Source organism: Crocuta crocuta, unplaced genomic scaffold (assembly GCF_008692635.1).
Source record: "Crocuta crocuta isolate KB4526 unplaced genomic scaffold, BGI_CrCroc_1.0 scaffold866, whole genome shotgun sequence".
Taxonomy (NCBI): Eukaryota; Metazoa; Chordata; class Mammalia; order Carnivora; family Hyaenidae; genus Crocuta; species Crocuta crocuta.
In genome coordinates this window covers 917,605-938,889 of record NW_027531900.1, presented here as the reverse complement: position 1 = coordinate 938,889, position 21,285 = coordinate 917,605, and the positions used below count along the sequence as shown (strand labels likewise).

At 59.8% G+C, this 21,285-nt stretch overlaps 1 protein-coding gene across 1 annotated transcript in view; it reads right to left on the bottom strand.

Moving 5' to 3' along the window:
* Nucleotides 1–21,285, bottom strand: part of WNK2 (WNK lysine deficient protein kinase 2) — a 122,549-nt gene that overhangs the window by 68,224 nt on the left and 33,040 nt on the right. The window contains 7 exon segments of the mRNA XM_077773952.1: nucleotides 212–378; nucleotides 1,995–2,197; nucleotides 6,139–6,421; nucleotides 9,852–10,133; nucleotides 13,010–13,167; nucleotides 16,747–16,967; nucleotides 18,601–18,773. Coding sequence (XP_077630078.1) covers nucleotides 212–378; nucleotides 1,995–2,197; nucleotides 6,139–6,421; nucleotides 9,852–10,133; nucleotides 13,010–13,167; nucleotides 16,747–16,967; nucleotides 18,601–18,773 — 1,487 coding nt within the window.

The following is a 21,285-nucleotide window of genomic DNA, read 5'->3' as shown; positions in this document are numbered from 1 at the left end:
AAGCGCCCTGAGGCCCCCCCCCCCCAACATGCACACACACACCCAGCCCGGAGCCTGAGACACGCCTATCTGGAGGCGTCATTCTGCGTAAGCGGGGCCCCTCCAAGTGCTGTGGATCATGAACCCCACTCCCATCTGCACCCCGGGCACTGGGCAACCACAGAGAAGGAGCAAAGGGGACCCAGGCGAGCAGAGCTCACTGCACATCCAGGGTGGTGGCCGTGAGCAAGGGTAGCCCACACTCACCTGCTGGCCAGCGGGCACAGGCTGGCCTGGGCCAGTCGGCACGGGGGCAAAACTTATGGCCGGCTCCGGGAAATGCTGCTGCGGGAGCGGGGGGTGGGCCGGGGGCGGGATGGAGCTCCCTGGCAGGCCAGGCTGCAGACAGCACCGAGAGCTACTCACCAGCTGCCGTCGAGCCCCCCACCCGGCTCGAGCTCCACAGCTGCCGCGCCCCGCCCCCAGCTCCCCGTGCCCATCACCCTTTTAAGGACTCTCCTGGGCACAGAACTGGCAGAAGTGAGATGTGGGGGTCCCTAAGCTGAGAATGGCCACTACTCCCAACTAAGGAATGTTCTGGAACTTCAGCTCTATGAGATGTTACGCAATCATGAGAAAAGAACACCATAAAGGCTTTGCAGAACTGGGACATTCAGTGGGAGAGAGGTACAAATGAACTTGGTTTTCACCTCTGGGATCGTGTGAAACACAGACACGCAAAACGTCACAAGCAGGATGCGGGAAAGTGAGAACAGATAGTGGGGCAGAGCCAGGATCTGCAGTGACCCGGCCGCCAGAGTCCCCGCTGCCAGCGGCAGCATAGGCCCAGCCCAGGAGGCCACAGTCCGAGCACTGGGTCGCTGACGCTGTTAAGGAAGAGCTGCTCACGCGCTCACTTTTACATATAATAATGTCTAGCTCTGTTTTCAAGAATCCTGATCCTGCAGACATACGGACTGACATCTTTATAGGCAAAACATTCTTCTGGGATTTACTTCAAACATGGGGATGGGAGATGCAGGTGGGGCTGTGGGGGGTGTGGGTTTGGACACAGAAGGCATCCGAGGCCAACACGGAAAGTGCTTTGGTTTTCTGGGTGACAGGAACTCTCCAGCCTCACCACTCGCTGTGTCCTTCGCAGTAAAAGCTTCATGAAAGCCCTACAGGGAGGGATGAGCCCCCACTCCATGTTCCCCCGAAGCCAGTGTGCAGCAGCCACGGGCCCAGCAGGAGCCCTGTGCCCCCCGAGCCCACTGCCCCCGCTGCGGGCAACAACCCGCCTTTCCCTACACAAGTTCCTGCTGCCGTTTAAAATCCTATTTCACTTCCTTTCATGAAACCAGCAAACCCACAGACGGGAGCTGGAAACGAGTCCAGGACTCAGCGGACGCAACTGCCTACAGAGGGACCTTCGGAGCCTGCCCGCCTGCCCAGGCCCGCAGGACGGGACCAGCACTCAGGCCGCAGTAGAGGCCCCTCAGGAAGGGGGCCTGGGGCCTGCCTCTCTGTCTGGACCCCCCTCCACCGCCTCGCTCTGCAGCCGTGAAGCATGGGGTTCATCTGCCTTCTGGGCATAAACCAAATCAAACTGGAAAATAAAGACCAGCTATGCTCCCCCCCCACCCCACGCACCCCAGCTGTTCCCGTTTCAGGTCAGGCTCCATCTCCACATCTTACAAGTTACTCTACAGGTTCCCTGACCACGTTCACCACAGTTCAGCTGCCTCGTGCTGCGAACGTGCACACTAGCACCCTCAGCAGGGCCGGACACGCCAGTGGAAATCAAAGGTGTCGGTACCGTCAACAATGCCGGCCACCACAGCCCCCAGGCGCTGCGCTCCGGGCTCCGCGCTCCTAGCCTCCCACCTGATGGGCCTTTCAGGGCACGTCCCCAGTGTCCCCACAGGGCGGACCTCCCCGGGGCCTGACCAAAGGCCAGCGTGGCCCGGGCTGCCCGTGGGGCTCCAGGGCATGGGGGCGGGGGGCTGACTCACCACGGCCGGCTGCTGGTAGGGCCCCACCGAGGGCAAGCTGTACGGCAGGACGGGCCCGTCGCTCACGCTCACAGGGGGGCTGCACACGCACTGGGCCGGGGGCGGCGCCGTGTCCGCCAGCGAGCCCAGCACCACGCTCTGCTGGCTGCTCTGCGAGTCCGAGTACACCGTGGAGCCCTGGCCGCTGTCAAACGTGCTGTCCGCTGGGAAGGGCAAGGGCATGGCTCAGGGCGGACTCCCCCAAACACCACCCCACTCTACACACAGTCTCAGGGACGCGGCCACGCTCAGACACGACGCTCAGTCCGTGTCCTGTGCTCTCCTGCAAAGCAAGACCTGGTCACGTTTCCCAGTCACCTGAGTAGTAAGTGCACACTGGCCTGGACAGTACCCCCTAGGATGGTGGGGGGCAGGGCTGGAACCCAGGGAGATGCCCTGGGGCCCCAGCCCAGTGCCGTCTGGGGGCCACCCGCCACGGGTGCCACAGGCCCCAGGCGGGCACCTGACACCATCCTCTGCAGGAAACGTGTCCATCCTGGCTACAGGGCCCTCGCCTGTCACCTGGCCCAGCCTAGAGACCGAGAGCTCAGCGAGGGGCCTTAGGAGGCTGACAGAAGCTAGGGTCCTGCGGCAGAAGCGACGGGCACCTGCATCTTATGGGGCAGGGACTGTGACCATCTTCACTACCATGACAAAGAGCACAAAGCAGGAAAAACAGAGTCTAAACCCGGCCCTCACATCACGGGCCCACATGTGACCCAGCTGGAAAATGGGGTAGGCAAGGCCCCGCCCCGTAGAGACGCCGGGGGGGACCGAGGGGCTCCACCGCGTCAGCATCAGAGCGGACGGAGCCACCCACACACCCGGCACAGACAGGCCCCATGGCCACGGGCTTGCCTCCCCCAGTCGCCTGCGTGGCCAGGCACTGAACGATGAAGACAAAATGCTGCTTGAAATGGCACCTTCTGTTTACCGCATCCAGACTCAGAATCTACACGGACACTGCGGCTTCCCACCTGCAGCACCAGGCACATCTACGGGGCGCCTCAGAGCGCCAGCATCGTGTCCATTTGTAATTTAAGCAAATGGAGTGAAAGAGAATCCTGCTGGCTTCACATCAGTCATTTTCCCAAGGGCTCATCCGGGCCCCCTCTAGCCGGGAGGACGCAAGCGCCAAGGTCTAACTGCACAGAACCCATCTCAGACACACGGCTCTGACTTTCAGTGGGGAAGGTGGTGGCCATTTCCTTCTACACACAGAGAGAGACATACAGAGACACAGACACGTGCAGAGAGACAGAGAGAGACACAGACACACAGAGGACAAAGACATACAAAGAGACACATGCAGAAAGACCTCTAGAGACAGAGACACACAGAGAATAGAAACAGAGAGACACTCGGATACACATGCAGAGACCCTACAGAGACAGAGAGACACACAGAAACAGAGACAGACACAAACACAAAGAGACATGTAGTGAGACAAAGAGACAGAGAGACATACAGAAACAGACACACACAGAGACACAGAGACACACAAAGAGAGATACACTGAGGCATGCAGAGAGACACAGAGAGAGAAAAATACAGACAGATATGCAGAGACAGACACACATAAGGCAAACACAGAAACACACAACATGTGCACAAGAAAAAGAAATGTGTACAGACCTGGCAAATTTCATATGAACCAACTTTAACCATATTTGCAACATTTTACATTCCTAAATGGAATGTGTTTAACACCCAAACTACAGAGAGACCCCAAATGTCCACTGACAGGTGAACGGATAAGAAGACGTGGCAAATAAACAGCGGAATATTACTCAGCCATCAAAAAGAATGAAATCTTGCCATTTGCAATGATGTGGATGGAGCTAGAATGTATTATGCTAAACGAAATAGATCAGATTTCACTCATACGTGGAATTTAAGAAAAAAACATATTAACATATAGGACACGAGGGGAAGAGAAGAGAGGAAAACAAACCTCAAGCAGGCTCAAAGACAGAGAACAAACTCAGGGGTGACAGAGGGAGGTGGGTGGGGGATGGGCTGGATGGGGGATGGGCACTAAGGAGGGCACCTATGACGAGCACTGGGTGTGGTATCTAAGTGATGAATCACTGAATTCTACTCCTAAAAAAAATTTTTTTAATGAAAATAAAGGGAATGTGTTTGTTATTTCTAGAATTAAAAATTTAGGGACACCTGAGTGGCTCAGTAGGTTAAGCGTCTGACCCTTGATTTGGGCTCACATCATGATCTCATGGTTTGGGGGTCTGTGCTCCGAGCTGGGCTCAGTGCTGACAGTGTGGAAGGCTGCTTGAGGTTCTCTCTCTCCCTCTCTCTCTGCCCCTCCCCTGATCACACCCTCTCTCTCTGTCTCAAACTAAATACGTAAACTTAAAAAACAAATCTTTAAACCTCCTGACAAGGTGCCTTCTTGCAGTCAGTGCGTGCTGGCCCCACCCTCTCACTGAATGTGATCTGGGCTGAGGTGGGCAGCTCGTGGTGGAGACCCCCACAACGTGGTGTCTGTTGTACCTTCCGACATCCATGTGTCTGCCCACCCATCTTGTTACTTAAGATCAGGTCCCTTTTCCAGTGACGTGTGTGCCGAGCCCATCATCTCACCTGACCACGCAGTGTGGTCAGGCCGTCCACACGCACTGTGCCCGGAGGGACGGCTGGGCATGCGCTTCCCGTTCCGATCAGAGCAAGGTGCAGACGAGCATGTGTGGGCACAGCAGAGACACAGGGTTTGCGTGTGTGCCGGCATGCTCAGTGCGCCGTGGACTCGCACGTGTGTGGGTTCTGCTGCGTGCACATGTTTCAGTGCATGTGAGTGATTCCGTGTGCGTGTTATCTCTGGAAGTTACCATTAAGAGACAGGCAACATCACTGGGCTCCAGGCAGGGAGAGAAACCGCCCTCTGCTGCACAGCCTCTGGTCCTGTCTGAATTTTACCCAATGCGACTGTGCTGCCTGCTTTACAGAACTCACACCACGCGCACACAGCAGTCTTCAGAACCGTGGCTGCTGCACGAAGCACACAGAAGCGCTGAGTTGACAGGAAGACCGCGTTTGCGGACAGAACGCCGACCTGCGCTGAGCGCGTGGGCGATCGGTGTCTGCCCAGTGGGTCAAGCCTGTGCGAGGACAGCTGGCCCCGGCGGACTGCGTTCCAGGTCTGGGTATCTCTCCTGCCCAGAGACTGTTCAAACACACTGCCTGATACGTGGAGTGCGCCCGATACCGACGGCCTCTTCCTACACAAAGTTTACGCCCGTTAACGAACTGCTGGCTCATCGGAAAGTGGAGTGAGGATGTAGCCGCTGACTTCTGCACAACCTCGCTGAGCAGGCCAGAGGGAAGCCAGCGGCAAGCACCCGGACTCTCAGCAGCAGCCCGCTACGGGTTTGGGTTTAAGTAGCCTACTTTGAAGAAGGTCACTATCGTTTTAACGACAATTGATACATATTCCTATTAAATAAGTCAAACAGGCAATTTTGATCTTTCCACGTGAACAGCCTATGTGGCCTGGGCAGGCTGCAGTCGTGCTCAGCACTTGCTCACAGAACAGGGACGGCACCACGTCCTCAACCCTCAGCTCACAGCTGAATTTTGAGGCCACTGAGAGCAAAGGCAGGACATTCTTCTGCCCAGACTTGCGGAAAACCATCCGTTCCCTCCTCCAGTCATCAGGGACGCAGAGTGGTTCCCGACAAGCCATCAGAGAAACCCTGGGAAACAGCGTAAAGGTGTCAAAGGTCGGGCACTGGAAGGGAGATAATCTCAAGGACATGTGATCCTGGCAACAAAGGTCACGGCTGAGAGCGCCAGGACCACAGGAGGCTGGGCAGCTCTCGGGGCAGTGGTGTCCCAGCGGGGACACCCCGAGGCCAGGACTGACCTCCTCCACGTGGAAGCAGCAGCTGGACCGGCTGTTCTGTCCTGCTGGCTTAGGGCACGGAAGTTCTGGATCTGTCTCCACGTTTGTCCCCACCTGTCCTGAGAAGCTGGGCTTCCACGAGCTAAAGACACCCAGTGCCCTCCCCCCCGAGAGCGGTCGCCCGCACCTGCGGTCCACACCTGCAGCGAGGGCTGGGGGCGCGGGCGTGGGGAGGACGGCACTCACAGGCCAGGGAGGTGGCGCTGGCCGGCAGCGCGGCAGGCAGGAGGTGCTGGTCTGCCTCGGGCTCCTCGGGCTCTGGCGGCCCGCCCTGCGCGTGGTAGGTCACCTGGACCTGCAGGGGTGCGGGCGGGCCCTTGGCCTTGTCGGGGCTGCCTGGGTCCCGCTGCTCCGGGGGCTGCAGCGCCGGCCAGATCCTCTCTCGCCGCCACAGGATCAATGCTACACGGTCACGGATAGACTTGGCCACAATCTTCACATCGCTCTCATGAAAGAATCCCGACTCGATCTGCCAAGAGAGGTGCCACACCATGACGGGGGCCCTGCCATCTGCGCCGCGCCTCCCGTCCACAAGTCTCTGCAGAAGCCCCGCCCNACTGGGAGTGCGGGGGGAGGGGGGGGGACCCAAAGCCGCCTCGGGCCAGGCAGTTCCCCAAGCAAGCACGAAGGGAAGGAAGGGAAGGAAGTCCATCGTGTAACTTGAGACCCAGGTGGGGGCTGGGGGGGGAAGGCACCCATGCCCAGAAAACTCTAAACCCAGGAGAGCATTTGTGAAGGAGCCCCAGGCCTCTGGGAAAGGTCACGGCTCTCCCGGAGGACGCCGATGGCAAAACCACGAAGCAGCGGAGGCCCATCTCTGCGCCGTCACCGTAGGAGCCTCGTGTGGAAAGGGAGAGAGCCAGGGCACGGAGCTTGGCACCGATCAGGAACCAAGTGAACCCAGGGCTCTCAACTCACAGCAGACATACATTGACATGGATGCACACATGAGCGCGTGTGTGAGTGCACAGAACCCCAGCCGGGCCCGGGGTGGCGCCCGGAGTCTGGCCGGTGTGAGAACTGGGCTCCCCGCAGAGTTTCAGGCAAGAGAAGGATGAGGGGCCTGGAGACCTGGCTGTGCCTGAAAGCAAGGGATGCTCAGGTAACAAGAGACAGGGACGTGTGTGGGACGTGTGCCCGCACCTCCGTGGTCCAAACGCACACGTCTGGCCGTCAAAAACGCGCAGTGATGCCGCGATGGCCTGAGGGGAGTGTCCACCAAGGCACATGGGGGAGTGCAAGTGACCTGAGGCAGGAGTGACAGGTGCCACTGCTGGTGTGAGGTCACACAGGATGCCACGTGTGTGGGCTCGTCCGCCCCTCCACACCCTCCCGTGGATCTCGGGCTCACAGGAAGCTGTGTCACCAGTGCCCTGTGGAACAGCCCACCAGCTGGAAACAGTGTCTTGCCAGCAGCCAGGTGAGTGGCGTGGACACCGAAGGACCCTCAGTCCCGGTCACCCCGGCCGACACCTCGGCCACAGGGTGTGGAGGACCCACAGCCAGAAGGACCCCCTAAGCCGCTCCCAGATTCCTGACCTCGGGGACGGTGTGAGACCGCACGCGCTGCGTTTGGGGTACATACTATGTGCTCACGCGTAACTCACCAACAAAACCGCGAGTCCACGGAGATGGACACATATGGAGAGTTTGGTGAGAACGTTTACGTAGTTGTGAGGCCCCACCCATCACTTCACGCGAGACCGCTGGCGGACGCCCCTCAACCACGTGATCACGGGGACACAGCCCCATGCCAAGCACTCCCACAAACACACTGACGTGACCGTGAGGGAGCCGCGCAAGGTGGTCACCGGATGCATCCTTCACAGCAGGACAACTGAAGACAGACAAGGGGGACCCCAAATAGGCCCCAGGTGGCTCTCCCGGCTCTGATGGCTGAGGTGGCCAAGCAGACTGGTCACCGTCTGTGGGAAAGAGACACGGGCATCTCCGAGGTGACGGGGCATCAGGCCTGGACACCATTTTAAACGGTTCTTTGTGGTATGTTTGCGACTTTTCTGCAAGTGTGGGACTGAATGCTTCAGAGTCTCATTTCTGAAAACAACACNCGCAGATGTCGCGGCAGCCAGCCTCCCGCCAGATGGGGTCCCCGGGCGGCACGGTGAGCGGTGGCACACAGCCAGGACTCGTGTGAGGGGCCGGGACCGAGGTCATCGCCGCCCACTCACCTGTCAGCCCACCATCGGGGCCGCCCTGACCGGAGGCCGTGGACAAGAAGGCGCCCCGCAGACATGCCTGCCCACTGCTTCTATTTTCTGCCCGTGGCCCAGTTTTCCTTCCGTCTCTCCTCACCGTCACCCCCTGGCGATCCTCTCCAAGGTGTTTCTTCTATTTTTTCCCAGATGGGGAAAATTTAGCCCCGTTCTGTACCACAATGAAATGCCATCTGCACAGAGGCCATGACAGCAGAAGAGGGGGTGCCCGGACACGGGGAGCCTGGGCCCAGCTGTGGGCCCCTTCTCCAGGGGTCCTCACAAGGGATCACTTCAGGCCAAAGCCAGCCCAGGCCCCCAGAGAACCGGCCCTTCTCAGCCCCCGGTGATCTCGATCCTGTCCCCTGTGCCCCGTGAGCCACGTGCTAGAGGCGGGTCGGAGACTGTGGCACTGGCACTGGTGTTGCAAAGAAGTAGGTGTGTTCAACTGAAGCTGTTGGTACGGGGCCACCAGGGCAGCGGGGGGCACTGAGCCCCAAAACCTGCCCCACTGGGGCTCCTGAGGTCAGATCTGGTGTTTCACGGTCGGCCTTCGGTGGGAGGCACAGGGAGGCCGGTTCCCGGCCGGGACACCACCCAGCAAGTCCAACCAAGGGCCAGGGGCTCACTGAGGGCAGGCGAGGCGGCAGGCCCGGCAGCGCTGTGCTGTGGCAGAGAAGGGAGAGGTGGCTCACGAGGGTGGGTGGTCCCAGAAAAGGCTTCGGGCGCGTTTGGCCACCACCCCGTCCTGGCCCAACTGTGGCAGACAGCATCACATGGAGTCCATCACCCGTGGGTGGTGCTGTGGCCCTCCACCCCCGCGGGGCTCCCACCAGAATCCAGCCTGGGCAGGAAGGCTCCCCGGGCACACGCAGCAGGTGCCAGTCTCTCAGGGGAGCAGACGGCTGCCCAGCCCAGGCCTCCAGTGGTGCCCACACTGGCCCAGCCCTGACGGACACGCCCCTCGTGGCAGCCCCAGGGACCCACGTCATCTCCAGCAGGGCCGCCCCGGTCGCAGCCTACCTCCTGCCCAGGACACATGGCACCAGACCCTCACTCCTGGGCCACCGGCCTGCACATCACCAGGCTCAGCAACGCCTGTACTTTAAATTCCGGAAGGTGAGAGGGGACCATGGTGCTGGAGCTCCAGGAGGAACAAGGGTCCTGAACTCAGGGCACTGACGTGCCTGCTACCTGCCAGGCAGTACCGCAGTCCGGCATCCACCTCAGCGAGTGCACGCATGCTCACTCGTGCTCACTTTCCACAGCAAAAACCAGCGGCTCCTCTCCCACTGCATCGCAGCGGGACACAGTGCCCTCGGCAAACCAAAGTCACATTCACACAAAGGCAGCAAAACCCTGGTCAAATCAGGCCTTTCCTGATCCACACAAGCCCCCAGCCCCTCCCTGCACGGCTCCACGCGACCCCTCACCACGCCACGGGACACCTCACTGTGCCTCCTTGGAGCAGGCGCTGTCCTCTGTGCAGCAGGGGTCCAACCTGCGTGGTCCTTCACGCACACACTCGACAACGAGTGGCATCCTCACACCCTGGGTTGCACGCTCACCACAGGGATGCACCCCTGCTCTGACCTCTTTCTCATCTCTGGAAACCGCATGCTTCCACAGAACACCCCACCTCTGCTGGGGCCCGCCACCCGCCCTCCACAGCAAGTGTCACGGTACCATCTCCTGTGCCACACCGTCCGGCGTCTCCTTCTCCAGGTCAAAGGTAAACTCTATGGCCCCATTGTCCTTGGGCTTGCCCTTCAGTTTCTTGGGGTCCTCAACCCAGAGGCGCAGGGCGATGGTAGACTTCCTGCCGTGGTCCTCCTCGGCCAGCTCCACCCTCACACCCGTGTCCTCTGCGAAGAAGGCGTGGCTCAGCAGGTCCTTGATCTCATACCTGAGAAGGGGCAGTGGATGGGCAAGGTGAGGGCAGACCTGCCAGGAAGGCATTAGACAGTGCTAGGGCCCTGGCCTGCCCCGCTCCTTCTAGAAGTTTCTCTGACTGTACTACCCAGGGGGCAGGCTCTGTCCTCAAGGGCAGCACATGACAGTTTATTCCCAGGGAAGCAGAAAAGATCACACCTGAACACAGCTCGCTGCATTGGACTCACTGCTTCTTTTCTCTCTTGTTACGAAAAGGAAACACCCCCATCAAGAGAGACTCAGAAGCAGTTTCTAGACCGGGCCCTGCACCGCGCAGACAGGCCTGTGGAGGTGCTGGTGAGCCCCCAGGCAGAGACAGCTGGCTCAAGGCGAGGTTGGACCACCTGTGCCGGGGGCGCCGGGCTCCCAGAAGCAGGGAGTTCTCAGGCTTCGGGAGCTGCTCAGGACGGGGCGGGGGGGTCAGCGGCTGGCGACGTCATGACAACCACTCCCCACCCCTGAACACCGAGTTCCCTTCTCCCCAGGGTCCTGTCTGTTCCAGCAGCTCCTCCCCGATTACTGCGGACGGTGTCTTGTCCTGTGGACAGGCGGAGCCCACGCCCCAGGGACGGTCACCGCACAAAGGGGAGCAGAGGTCAGGGCCCCTGCCGGTCCTGGTCTGGTGGAAGGTGGTCTCGCAGAGTCTGCTCTGAGGATTCTTTGCTTCTACGTGGTTGTTTCTATACTTCTCTGATGTGACTTACATTTCACAATTTTTTTAGTGTTTTTTCTTAAAGAATAAAATATGATAACCTGCAGGGGGCAGGAGAGAGCCCAAGGATCAGACAGGAGGCCTGGGAGATGATGACAGCAGGTATCAAGGCTGAGAACAGCGACAGGGTGGCCNGCTGGCACGAACCCAGAAGGGGAGGAGACAGGAGGTGCACCAGCCTGCTGGGGGCTCGGCTCATCCCGAGCTCCCGGGGACACGCGGTCGGGAGCAGCGGGCTCCGAGCAGGAACCCGAGCCAGCCCCCGTCTGACGGGAGCATTCGCACCCCCGGCGCCGATGAGGCAGCCGGACGGGGGCCGCCTCCCTCACCACTCCCTCCCTGGAGGGTGCCGGGGGCACCGTGTGGCCACAGCTGCTGGCCAAGGGCACCAGAAACTCTGCCCGGCTGCGGCCACGGTCAGGGCTAACTTCCCAGGCCCGGCGCCTCCGGGTTCGGTGTCAGTGCGTGAGGATGTGCACCAAGGGCCCGGTGGGTGCCAGCGACGGCCACGGCGAGAGGGCAGTACCCCGAAGTGCACACCCTGGGGGCAGAGGATCCAGGAGACGCAGGGGCTGGACTGCAGGGTTCACGTGCAGCTGCGGAGGGCGGGGGCTTGGGGGAGGGGCTTCAACACACCGAGGGGCCCCAGCCATCGCGTCCCTCAACAAGGCTCTGACTTACCAGTCCTCATCCCGGTTTGCTCGCTTTTTCAAACACAGAGAACGGGATGCATACGTTTTCCCACACAAAGGGCGGGAGGGGTGGCCTCCAGCCCAGAGGCGGACCCAGGAGGGCAGGACCCCCAGGGGCTCCCTGCCACTAGGTGGGGCCCTGCTGTGCCCTGACCCTCAGGCCCCAGGCCCATAACCCATGGGGGTCGTGTTGTGCCCAACGTGCAAGAGATCTGTGCAGCATCAGAGCGGGACACGGGGCTCTCGGCACGGCTGAGGGCTTCCCAGTGGAGGTGAGGACACCATGCCGTCCCACTGAGGCCAATAGAAAGAGTTTAATCACAACAGGAGGAAAGGCCAGGGTCCCTACGGGAGGCAGGTGGGCTGAGAAACTAGAACTACAGATAAACAGGTGTGTCCCTGTCATCCACCTCTCTGCTGAGGCCCCCAAAGCAGGTGAAGAACGTGCCAGAACAGCTGCCATTTTGAAAGGCCTTGTACCCCCAGGCTCCAATGTATGAGGTCGGGCCGCTGGCAGCGGGGACGCGGCATGCCTGAAAGACCCGGGGTTGGGGGCGGATGCCGGACGCTGGAGCAGGGACAGGAGCCCTGGCCGGCGTCCCATGTCCTGGGGCCCGAGAGAGGGACCAGGGCGGCCGTGGAGCACAGCGGCAGGAGCCAGTCCTGTCGCCCCGGCCCAGCGGGCAGACCGCAGCAGCAACCACGTGCACAACTAGAAACAGGGTTGGTGGGCTGCTCCCCCCACACCTGCACGCCTGGCGATGAGGCCCTAGCCCCGTGGGGTGACCCCTGCTCCATGGAGGACCACAGCCCATGGCCACAAGCCCGGCCCCTCCCGCCAGCACCGCCACTTCGCGCCCACCTACGCGTCTCTGCCGACTGCCACCAGCCGACACAGCGTGCGTTCCCGCCTCACACCCGCAGCAGCACACAAGAGGAGCTCAAACAAGTGACCAATAACTCGGAATGAAGACGGAAGGAGGGAAATGCGCAGTGACCGGCCAGGAGCTCAGAGCGGAGGGCGGGGTGAGGACAGCTGCCCTGGGGCGCCAGGGACCACACTCCTCGCACTGTTTGCAGAAGCGAGGGGGGCACCAGGCGGGGGCAAGGCAGCCAGGACTCAGGGGTCGTGCAGCCTGGTGCCCAGAAAAGCCATAGCCTCACGGGACACAAAGGCCATCGAGGGAGGACAGGTGATCCGTTCACACAGCTGGAGCCACCCAACTATGGCTGACCGCCACCTGGGCTGCAGAGCCGACACAGGAGAGCCAGCAGCCCTGGGGGTGGCGGTCCAGACAAGGAGCGCTGGGGACAGGTGGCCCGGGCGCCTCCTGGAGAGGCCCCGAAGGTGCTGCAGCCTCGAGTCACACGAGGCCCATGCGTCTCCACCGCCAGCTCAGAGGCCTGCACGGCCACTCTGCCAAGCTAGGCAGCCTCGGTTTCCCCCCCTCACAGGGTACAGAGAGGGTCTCACAAAGCAGGCCCACCACGACGGCCCGTGGACTCACACAGGTGACCTTCCGGTAGATCTGGGCGGCATTCTGGCACTCGGAGTAGGGGTACTCCGAGGTGGCCATCTCCAGCATGCACATCCCAAAGGCGTAGACGTCCACGGACTCGTCGTAATGTTCCTCGTACATCTCAGGCGCCATGAACTCTGGGGTACCTGTGTCCGGGAGCACGAGAAGCAGGGTCAGTGGCTACTGGGCCTGGGACCCCCGTGCCATCCACACACTCTGCACCATTAGCCCTGGAACCTGAGACGCAGACGGGAGTGCTCTGCTCTTGTGCTTCCCCCAAGCTCCCCCAGAATCCGGCACTGGTGGAACCCACACAGCTAGGAGCCCGGCACTTCCTGGGGCTCAGTCTGCGCCCAAAACCCTGCGGATGCCGCTCCCTGACGAGCACATCACTCCTGGGGGCCGGATAACCCGGGGCTGACAGAAACTCAGGGTCCCCACAGAGCTACCTGAACTGCAAACACCCAGAAGGGCTCCAGGGCCCCCAGACAGGCGCACCACGCGGCAGAGTGTCAGGCAGCACAGACGACAGTGAGCATCTGCGCCGACGGTGCCAGCCACGTGCCCACGAGGGCTCAGGTGGGAAAGGCGCATGTGTCCCAAACACGGGAGGCTTTAGAATGACACTTATTAACCCGAACGTTTCAACAGAAACCTTGAAATAACTGAGTGAAATAAACTACTCGGTTGTGCACGCGTGCCCTCCTCTCTATGAACCAACACACAGAGACTAAGGTGGCCCGTCAGGGAGGTGGGGTCTGGCTGGGGTTTCCTTCAGTCACACTGGTCTGGGTTTTGTTATTTTTCTGTAACAAACTTCTTCAAAAATCACAAAATCCTGCGACACCTGGGTGGCTCAGTCAGCTGAGTGTCAGCTCAGGTCATGATCCCAGGGGTCATGAGAATCAAGCCCCGAGTCAGGCTCCGCACTGGGTGCAGAGCCTGCATGAGACTCTCCACCTCTCCCTCTGCCCCTCCCCTTCTCGTGCTCTCTGTGTCTCTAAAATGAAATTGTAAAAAAATTAAAAATCCTAAAATCTTTGGGGTGCCTGGGTAGCTCAGTTAAGCGTCCAACTCTTGGTAACCAGCTCAGGTCACGATCTTGAGGTTCATGAGATCAAGCCCCACGTCGGGCTCTGTGCTGGGAGTGTGGAGTCTGCTTGGGATTCTCTCTCTCCTTCCCTCTTCCCCTCCCCCATTCTGTCCCTCTCAAAATATATACTTTTTTTTTTAAAGTTACAAATCACAAAATCATCTTGTTAAAATAGGTCCAACTGAGTGCCCACCCGAATGCAATGCAAAGGAGCACCGAACATCAACTTTGATGGTGCTTTCATGCCTTTTCAACTTCCTCATTTTCAAAATTCAGTTTAAAAATACCATAGTTTCTTTAAAAAGAGTATGCAGAGCCACACAAACTCCTATCTAAAAAGCACACATGGGGTCATCAATGTCTTCATGGCATCTCTGGGATGCAGATAAGTTACCAGAAATTTGAACTTTTTCTCATTAACGCAATTTTCAATTTAACACATATTATATGTTCAACAAAAGAAGTTAACCTTTTGGGTAAGAAATGGCAAAAGCAGGAAGTGCCCGCAGGTTTCCACGTGTAGGGACACGCGTGGAGAAGTCAGGAAGTGCCCGCAGGTTTACACGTGTAGGGGCACGCGTGGAGAGGTCAGGAAGTGCCCGCAGGTTTACACGTGTAGGGGCACGCGTGGAGAGGTCAGGAAGTGCCCGCAGGTTTACACGTGTAGGGGCACGCGTGGGGAGGTCAGGAACTGCCCGCAGGTTTACATGTGTAGGGACACGTGTGGAGAAGTCTCATAACGGGAACAGGGTGGACTCAGAGGGACCTTGCACTAGGATTACTTTTCCTATTTGGGGGGTCTGAAGCACACAACTGTGCTGGAAATGTCTGCGCTTGGCTGTGCCCATGCACAAGGCAAAGGGGGAGATGTCCAGGGCTCCAGCGGGAAGCCGGAGCCAAGCCGCCTGAGGCCCCACGCAAGCCCCCTGGTGGCCCAGGCCCTCCTGAGGCCCCCACAACCAGTAATGCAGCTCCGAAAGAAACCCCCAAAGGCCCCAGACGGCCTGCCTTTCAGGGTGGGCACGGGGGTGTGCGTGCAGGGGGGGTCGGCTGCAGCGTAGAGCCAGACTGGGGACACCCACTTGCATACGTTCTCAGGCCACGGACACAGACCTTCTTTCTCTTTCCAGCCATTCAAATCTGCATGGTGAAAACATGTTCCCCTCCCCGCATGCACACACACATGCCCTGTGCACCTCCTTGGCCCCTACGGCCTCTCACTCATGTTCATGGCCACACTCCTGTTCATGGCCACCGTGGCCATGAACGCCTACAGGCAGCACCAGCTCAGCACCTGGCCAACATAGACATAGCAAGACCCTGGTGACGGCATCGGATCCGGATGGCTCCCAGGGACAAAGCCCACAAGGCATGCGTGACCCACAGCTGTGTGTGCATACAGCATCAAGGGGCCGTGGCCACAGAGCTTATGATGAGGACACTGTCTGGGCTCTGGGAACCTTCTCACCCAAACCATCCACCCCCTTCCCATCAGCGGACACAGAGTCCCCAGACCCTACTCCACGGCCCCTCCACCAAGCAGGCGGACAGGTCCTCGGATGCCACCGCCAGCCAGCCAGTGTGGGCTGCATCTCGAGTGCAAACCCGAATGTTTGCATGAGCCCCTCTGACAGCTACACCAGAAGTGGGTCACGGTATCATGTGTCCCTGAAGCTGCCCTGGGCACACCTGTGTCCTCTGCCGAGGAAGGGGCCTGGCTGCTTGGGGCCAGGGAGATGTGCTAATCGGCCCCCATTCTCCATGAGTCTGGAGCTTCCTGGGCCCCAGCTGAGCTAAAGCTGAGATGATGAGGCACCCTGTGTGGGGCCTGGGGCCCCATGTGCCTGCTGGAAACGCCCAGCCTTCATATCCCTCCTCACACCACCCAGTACCTTGACAGCCCACTTCCAAGAGGGACAGCGCCACCAGCCAGAGAAAGCCCAGAGGGCTTCACCAGGCACCCTACCCCTGAGGCCAAACCTATAAAACCTGCTTGGAAACCGCCAGAAGCTCAGAGGTGTGCTCCCTACAGCCCTGGGCCCTGCAGCCAGGCCCTTGCCTGCCCCACCCATTTCACAGAAAGAGAAACCAAGGCCTATGTGGGCCCCCATCCCATCACTTAGCTCCCCAGAGCTCCCCTGTCCACAGGACACCCTATACAGTTGCCCTGCCCCAGACGTCACACTCCAAACCCACTCGCCCTGCCAAAGAAGTTTCCAGATTCCCAGCGGTTTCATTTGCCACAAATAGGCCAAGTTCTGTCCCCAAGTGTGCATCAAAACCATGAGCTTGCAAAGCCCGGAGATCGCCCTCTTGTCCGTCCTATGTCCCCACGCACAGAAAGAAAGGCTAGCAAACCAGCACCCACACCAAAGCCCTCAGCCTCAGTGCCCCACGTGCTCCCTCGGGACCCCCTCTGGTGGGCCCTGTGGCCTGGGGTGGCCCCCCGCCTCCGTGCCTGTTCCAGTGTCACTGGCCACAAAGCCCCGAGTCCCTCTGTCATTGAGGCCTCCTTGCCGCTGCATGTCCACAGCCCCTCGGGCGCCAGCCGACCTCTCGGCCTGACCCACACAGCCAGGGACACCCCCACAGGCAGTCCGGGCCACGGCCGGGTCCCAGGGCGCGAGCTTACCAATCACACTCTTGGCGAAGGATGCCCTCTTGAGAGTGGCCAGGCCCAAGTCACCGATCTTCACAGAGCCGGTGGGCCCCGTGATGAAGATGTTGTCACATTTGAGATCGCGGTGGATGATGGGGGGCGTCCGGGTGTGCAGGAAGAGCAGCCCCTTGAGGATCTGCCGGCACCAGCTGCGCAGCACCTTGGGCTTCATCACCTTAAACCGCTTCAGGTACCTGAGGGCGGGGGCGCGGCTCACCTGCGGCTCCCGCGAGAGGGGCCACGTGTCTCCCACCCAGACGGGGACGCTGCTGAGGCACCCGGGACACGGGAGCCGCCGCGGGCGCTGTGCCCAGAACGGGCCCTCCCTGACATGTGGCCCTCGGGCGGGGGCGTGCTCACGTCTTCAGCGTCCCCGAGGTCATCAGCTCGGTCACCAGCACGATGCACCTCTTCCCCCTGGCGCTGGACTCCCAGAAGTCATAGAAGCGCACGATGTTGGGGTGCTGCAGGCCCTTGAGCATCTCGGCCTCCTCTTTGAACCGCTGCCTCTCCAGCTTGGTGAGCTTCCGGTCCTGGGGAAACACACAGGCTGAGGGGCCTCTGTCCCTCTGCTGGGTCCTCCTGCACTTGCGACACCCAACCCAGCAGCCTCGCGGCCCTGGATGAGGCACCGCCTGCACGGAGACCTCAGCAGAAGGGGCTCTAGGAGCCAGAGACACGCGGAGAATCCGCACCACAGCACACACACCCTTTCTCCCGAAAAACACCTCAGAGACCTCGCTCCCTCGGTACCCGATTCTCAGTGACGCCACAGGACAGACCTCGTCCTGCTTCTGACTGACACTCACTTTCAAGGACGTGCTCGACCGGAGCAGAGAAAACTGCAAAACCAGGAGACTCACAGGAGACCAGGGTCCCACAGGCCCCAGAGTCGGAGGGCATGGCAGGCACGACCTGAAGATTACATGGGGCACGGCAACACCACCCGCCTGGTCCTGGGGACCCCCGTGCGGTGCCGCCCACACGCCCTTCACCACATCTGAGTCCCCTGCAGTGCCCTCCCTGCACCGCTTACCCAGCCCTGCCTGCCGGGCCCTTCCAGAACCTCTCCGGTGGGCTCTCAGAACGAAGTGCTGTCGTTTCCAGCCTCACCCCATGCAGAGCCTCAGCTCTGCGGGTCCCAGTGCGGCCACCTCCCCACACCTGTGCCCTCCTGCCAGGACCCCACAAGGACACAAAGGCCTCCGGACACGGAACAGTGAGTTTCGAGAAGCAAGTGAATGTGGAATGACAGGGGGGTTGGAGCTGAAAGGAATCAAAGGCCAAGACTTTTCAGTCTTCCTGAAAGACCCCAGGGGATGCCTGGGTGGCTCAGTCGGTTGAGCATCCGAGTTCGGCTCAGGTCATGATCTCACGGTTCGTGGGTTTGAGCCCCACGTCGGGCTCTGTGCTGACAGCTCAGAGCCTGGAGCTGCTTCAGATTCTGTCTCTCCCTCTCTCTCTGCCCCTCCCCTGCTCATGCTGCCTCTCTCTGTCTCAGAAATAAATGAAACATAAAAAAAATTTTTTGAAAGACCCCAGAAGACATCAAGCAGACTCCCTCCAAGGCTGAGGGGAAAGGGGCCTGGGATCAGGACAAAGCCATCATCTGGTTACGGAATTCCACCCCAAGGAGCTCCCTCCCGCCAACCCCTCCCCCACAGACCCTCTCCAGCCTCTGTGCACATNGCTCCCGCGAGAGGGGCCACGTGTCTCCCACCCAGACGGGGACGCTGCTGAGGCACCCGGGACACGGGAGCCGCCGCGGGCGCTGTGCCCAGAACGGGCCCTCCCTGACATGTGGCCCTCGGGCGGGGGCGTGCTCACGTCTTCAGCGTCCCCGAGGTCATCAGCTCGGTCACCAGCACGATGCACCTCTTCCCCCTGGCGCTGGACTCCCAGAAGTCATAGAAGCGCACGATGTTGGGGTGCTGCAGGCCCTTGAGCATCTCGGCCTCCTCTTTGAACCGCTGCCTCTCCAGCTTGGTGAGCTTCCGGTCCTGGGGAAACACACAGGCTGAGGGGCCTCTGTCCCTCTGCTGGGTCCTCCTGCACTTGCGACACCCAACCCAGCAGCCTCGCGGCCCTGGATGAGGCACCGCCTGCACGGAGACCTCAGCAGAAGGGGCTCTAGGAGCCAGAGACACGCGGAGAATCCGCACCACAGCACACACACCCTTTCTCCCGAAAAACACCTCAGAGACCTCGCTCCCTCGGTACCCGATTCTCAGTGACGCCACAGGACAGACCTCGTCCTGCTTCTGACTGACACTCACTTTCAAGGACGTGCTCGACCGGAGCAGAGAAAACTGCAAAACCAGGAGACTCACAGGAGACCAGGGTCCCACAGGCCCCAGAGTCGGAGGGCATGGCAGGCACGACCTGAAGATTACATGGGGCACGGCAACACCACCCGCCTGGTCCTGGGGACCCCCGTGCGGTGCCGCCCACACGCCCTTCACCACATCTGAGTCCCCTGCAGTGCCCTCCCTGCACCGCTTACCCAGCCCTGCCTGCCGGGCCCTTCCAGAACCTCTCCGGTGGGCTCTCAGAACGAAGTGCTGTCGTTTCCAGCCTCACCCCATGCAGAGCCTCAGCTCTGCGGGTCCCAGTGCGGCCACCTCCCCACACCTGTGCCCTCCTGCCAGGACCCCACAAGGACACAAAGGCCTCCGGACACGGAACAGTGAGTTTCGAGAAGCAAGTGAATGTGGAATGACAGGGGGGTTGGAGCTGAAAGGAATCAAAGGCCAAGACTTTTCAGTCTTCCTGAAAGACCCCAGGGGATGCCTGGGTGGCTCAGTCGGTTGAGCATCCGAGTTCGGCTCAGGTCATGATCTCACGGTTCGTGGGTTTGAGCCCCACATCGGGCTCTGTGCTGACAGCTCAGAGCCTGGAGCTGCTTCAGATTCTGTCTCTCCCTCTCTCTCTGCCCCTCCCCTGCTCATGCTGCCTCTCTCTCTCTCAGAAATAAATGAAACATAAAAAAAATTTTTTTGAAAGACCCCAGAAGACATCAAGCAGACTCCCTCCAAGGCTGAGGGGAAAGGGGCCTGGGATCAGGACAAAGCCATCATCTGGTTACGGAATTCCACCCCAAGGAGCTCCCTCCCGCCAACCCCTCCCCCACAGACCCTCTCCAGCCTCTGTGCACATGTGGGACCATGTGGGACCGTGCATGACAGTGCCCCCCGCACAGCTGAACCCAGAAGAACAAATAACTCAGGGACAGAAGCAGCTTCAGGAAATCTAGTTCATGTGCTCACCAGGATCCGAGAGGCTGACACACATCAGTAAGAGCAAGAGTCTACTTAAAACGGAACACTCAAGAAAGTGTGTTTGCAAACTAAGGCTCCACGTTTTAAGAAAAAGATATTCTGTGATTGAATGAAATATTCAGTACAAAAAACTCAACAGTTAATCCAGATAAGAATATGCAAACATGCTCCATTCATCAAAAATGAGGATTTACAGGATGCCTGGGTGGCCCAGTTGGTTAAGCATCTGACTTCGGCTCAGGCCACGATCTCGTGGTTCGTGGGTTTGAGCCCCACATCAGGCTCTGTGGAGACAACTCAGAGCCTGGAGCCTGCTTCAGATTCTGGATCTCCCTCTCCCTGACCCACCCCCCAAAGTAAAATAAAACACTAAAAAAATTGTTTAATGAGAATGTACTTAAGAGACTAAAAGTAAAGCCACAGACTAGATTCTCCAAGATGTATCTGACACAAGGCTCCATCCAGAATGTGGACAAAACTCCTCCAATTCTATAATAAAGACATGAAGGGGTTAAGATGAAGAAATGGCCAACAAGGACATGACAAGGCACTTGCCATCCTGAGCCACCAGAAAAATGCCCATCACTGCCCGAGACGTGCCCACCCCCTTCCCCCAACCCCCATGAAAGAAGAACCCTTCCAACCACCAGGAGGCTGGGAGCAGCTGGGGCCTCAGGACACACGGCTGCTGGAAGCGTAAGGGGCCACGTGCAGGGCCCACACCTGTCCAGGCCCGGCCACTGTCCTCCAGGAACCCACCGCTGACGGCCCACGGGCTCAAAGCAGCTCTGCTCCTAACAGCCCCCAACTCCAGAAAAGGTGGGGCAAACACAGGCTGTGACAGAGGGCGCTCACCTCTGGGACAGGGGCAGTGGGGACCTTCTACATCCCAACAGAGGACGCGGGCCACACAGACGTGTCACATGTCATCTCGTCGACTCGGACACGTAAGATCTGCATCACACTATACGTAAGTAATGGCTTATTTTTCAAACACACCGAAGTGAAGCGAAAACAGCAGTAACGGAAGGAGAGCCGCCGAAGAGAAGGCCACGCGCCGGGCGCGGGAGCTGCAGGAGGCGCGCGGGAGGGAGCGGACAGAGCAGCGGCCGGAGCCGAAAGGAGCCCTGACGAAACAGTGGTGCGGCCAGAGAGACCGAAACCAGCCCTCGTCCAGGCCCTTCCGCGAAGCCCGGCTGCGGCGACTCCCACCGACGGANCTGGGCGCCGGGGC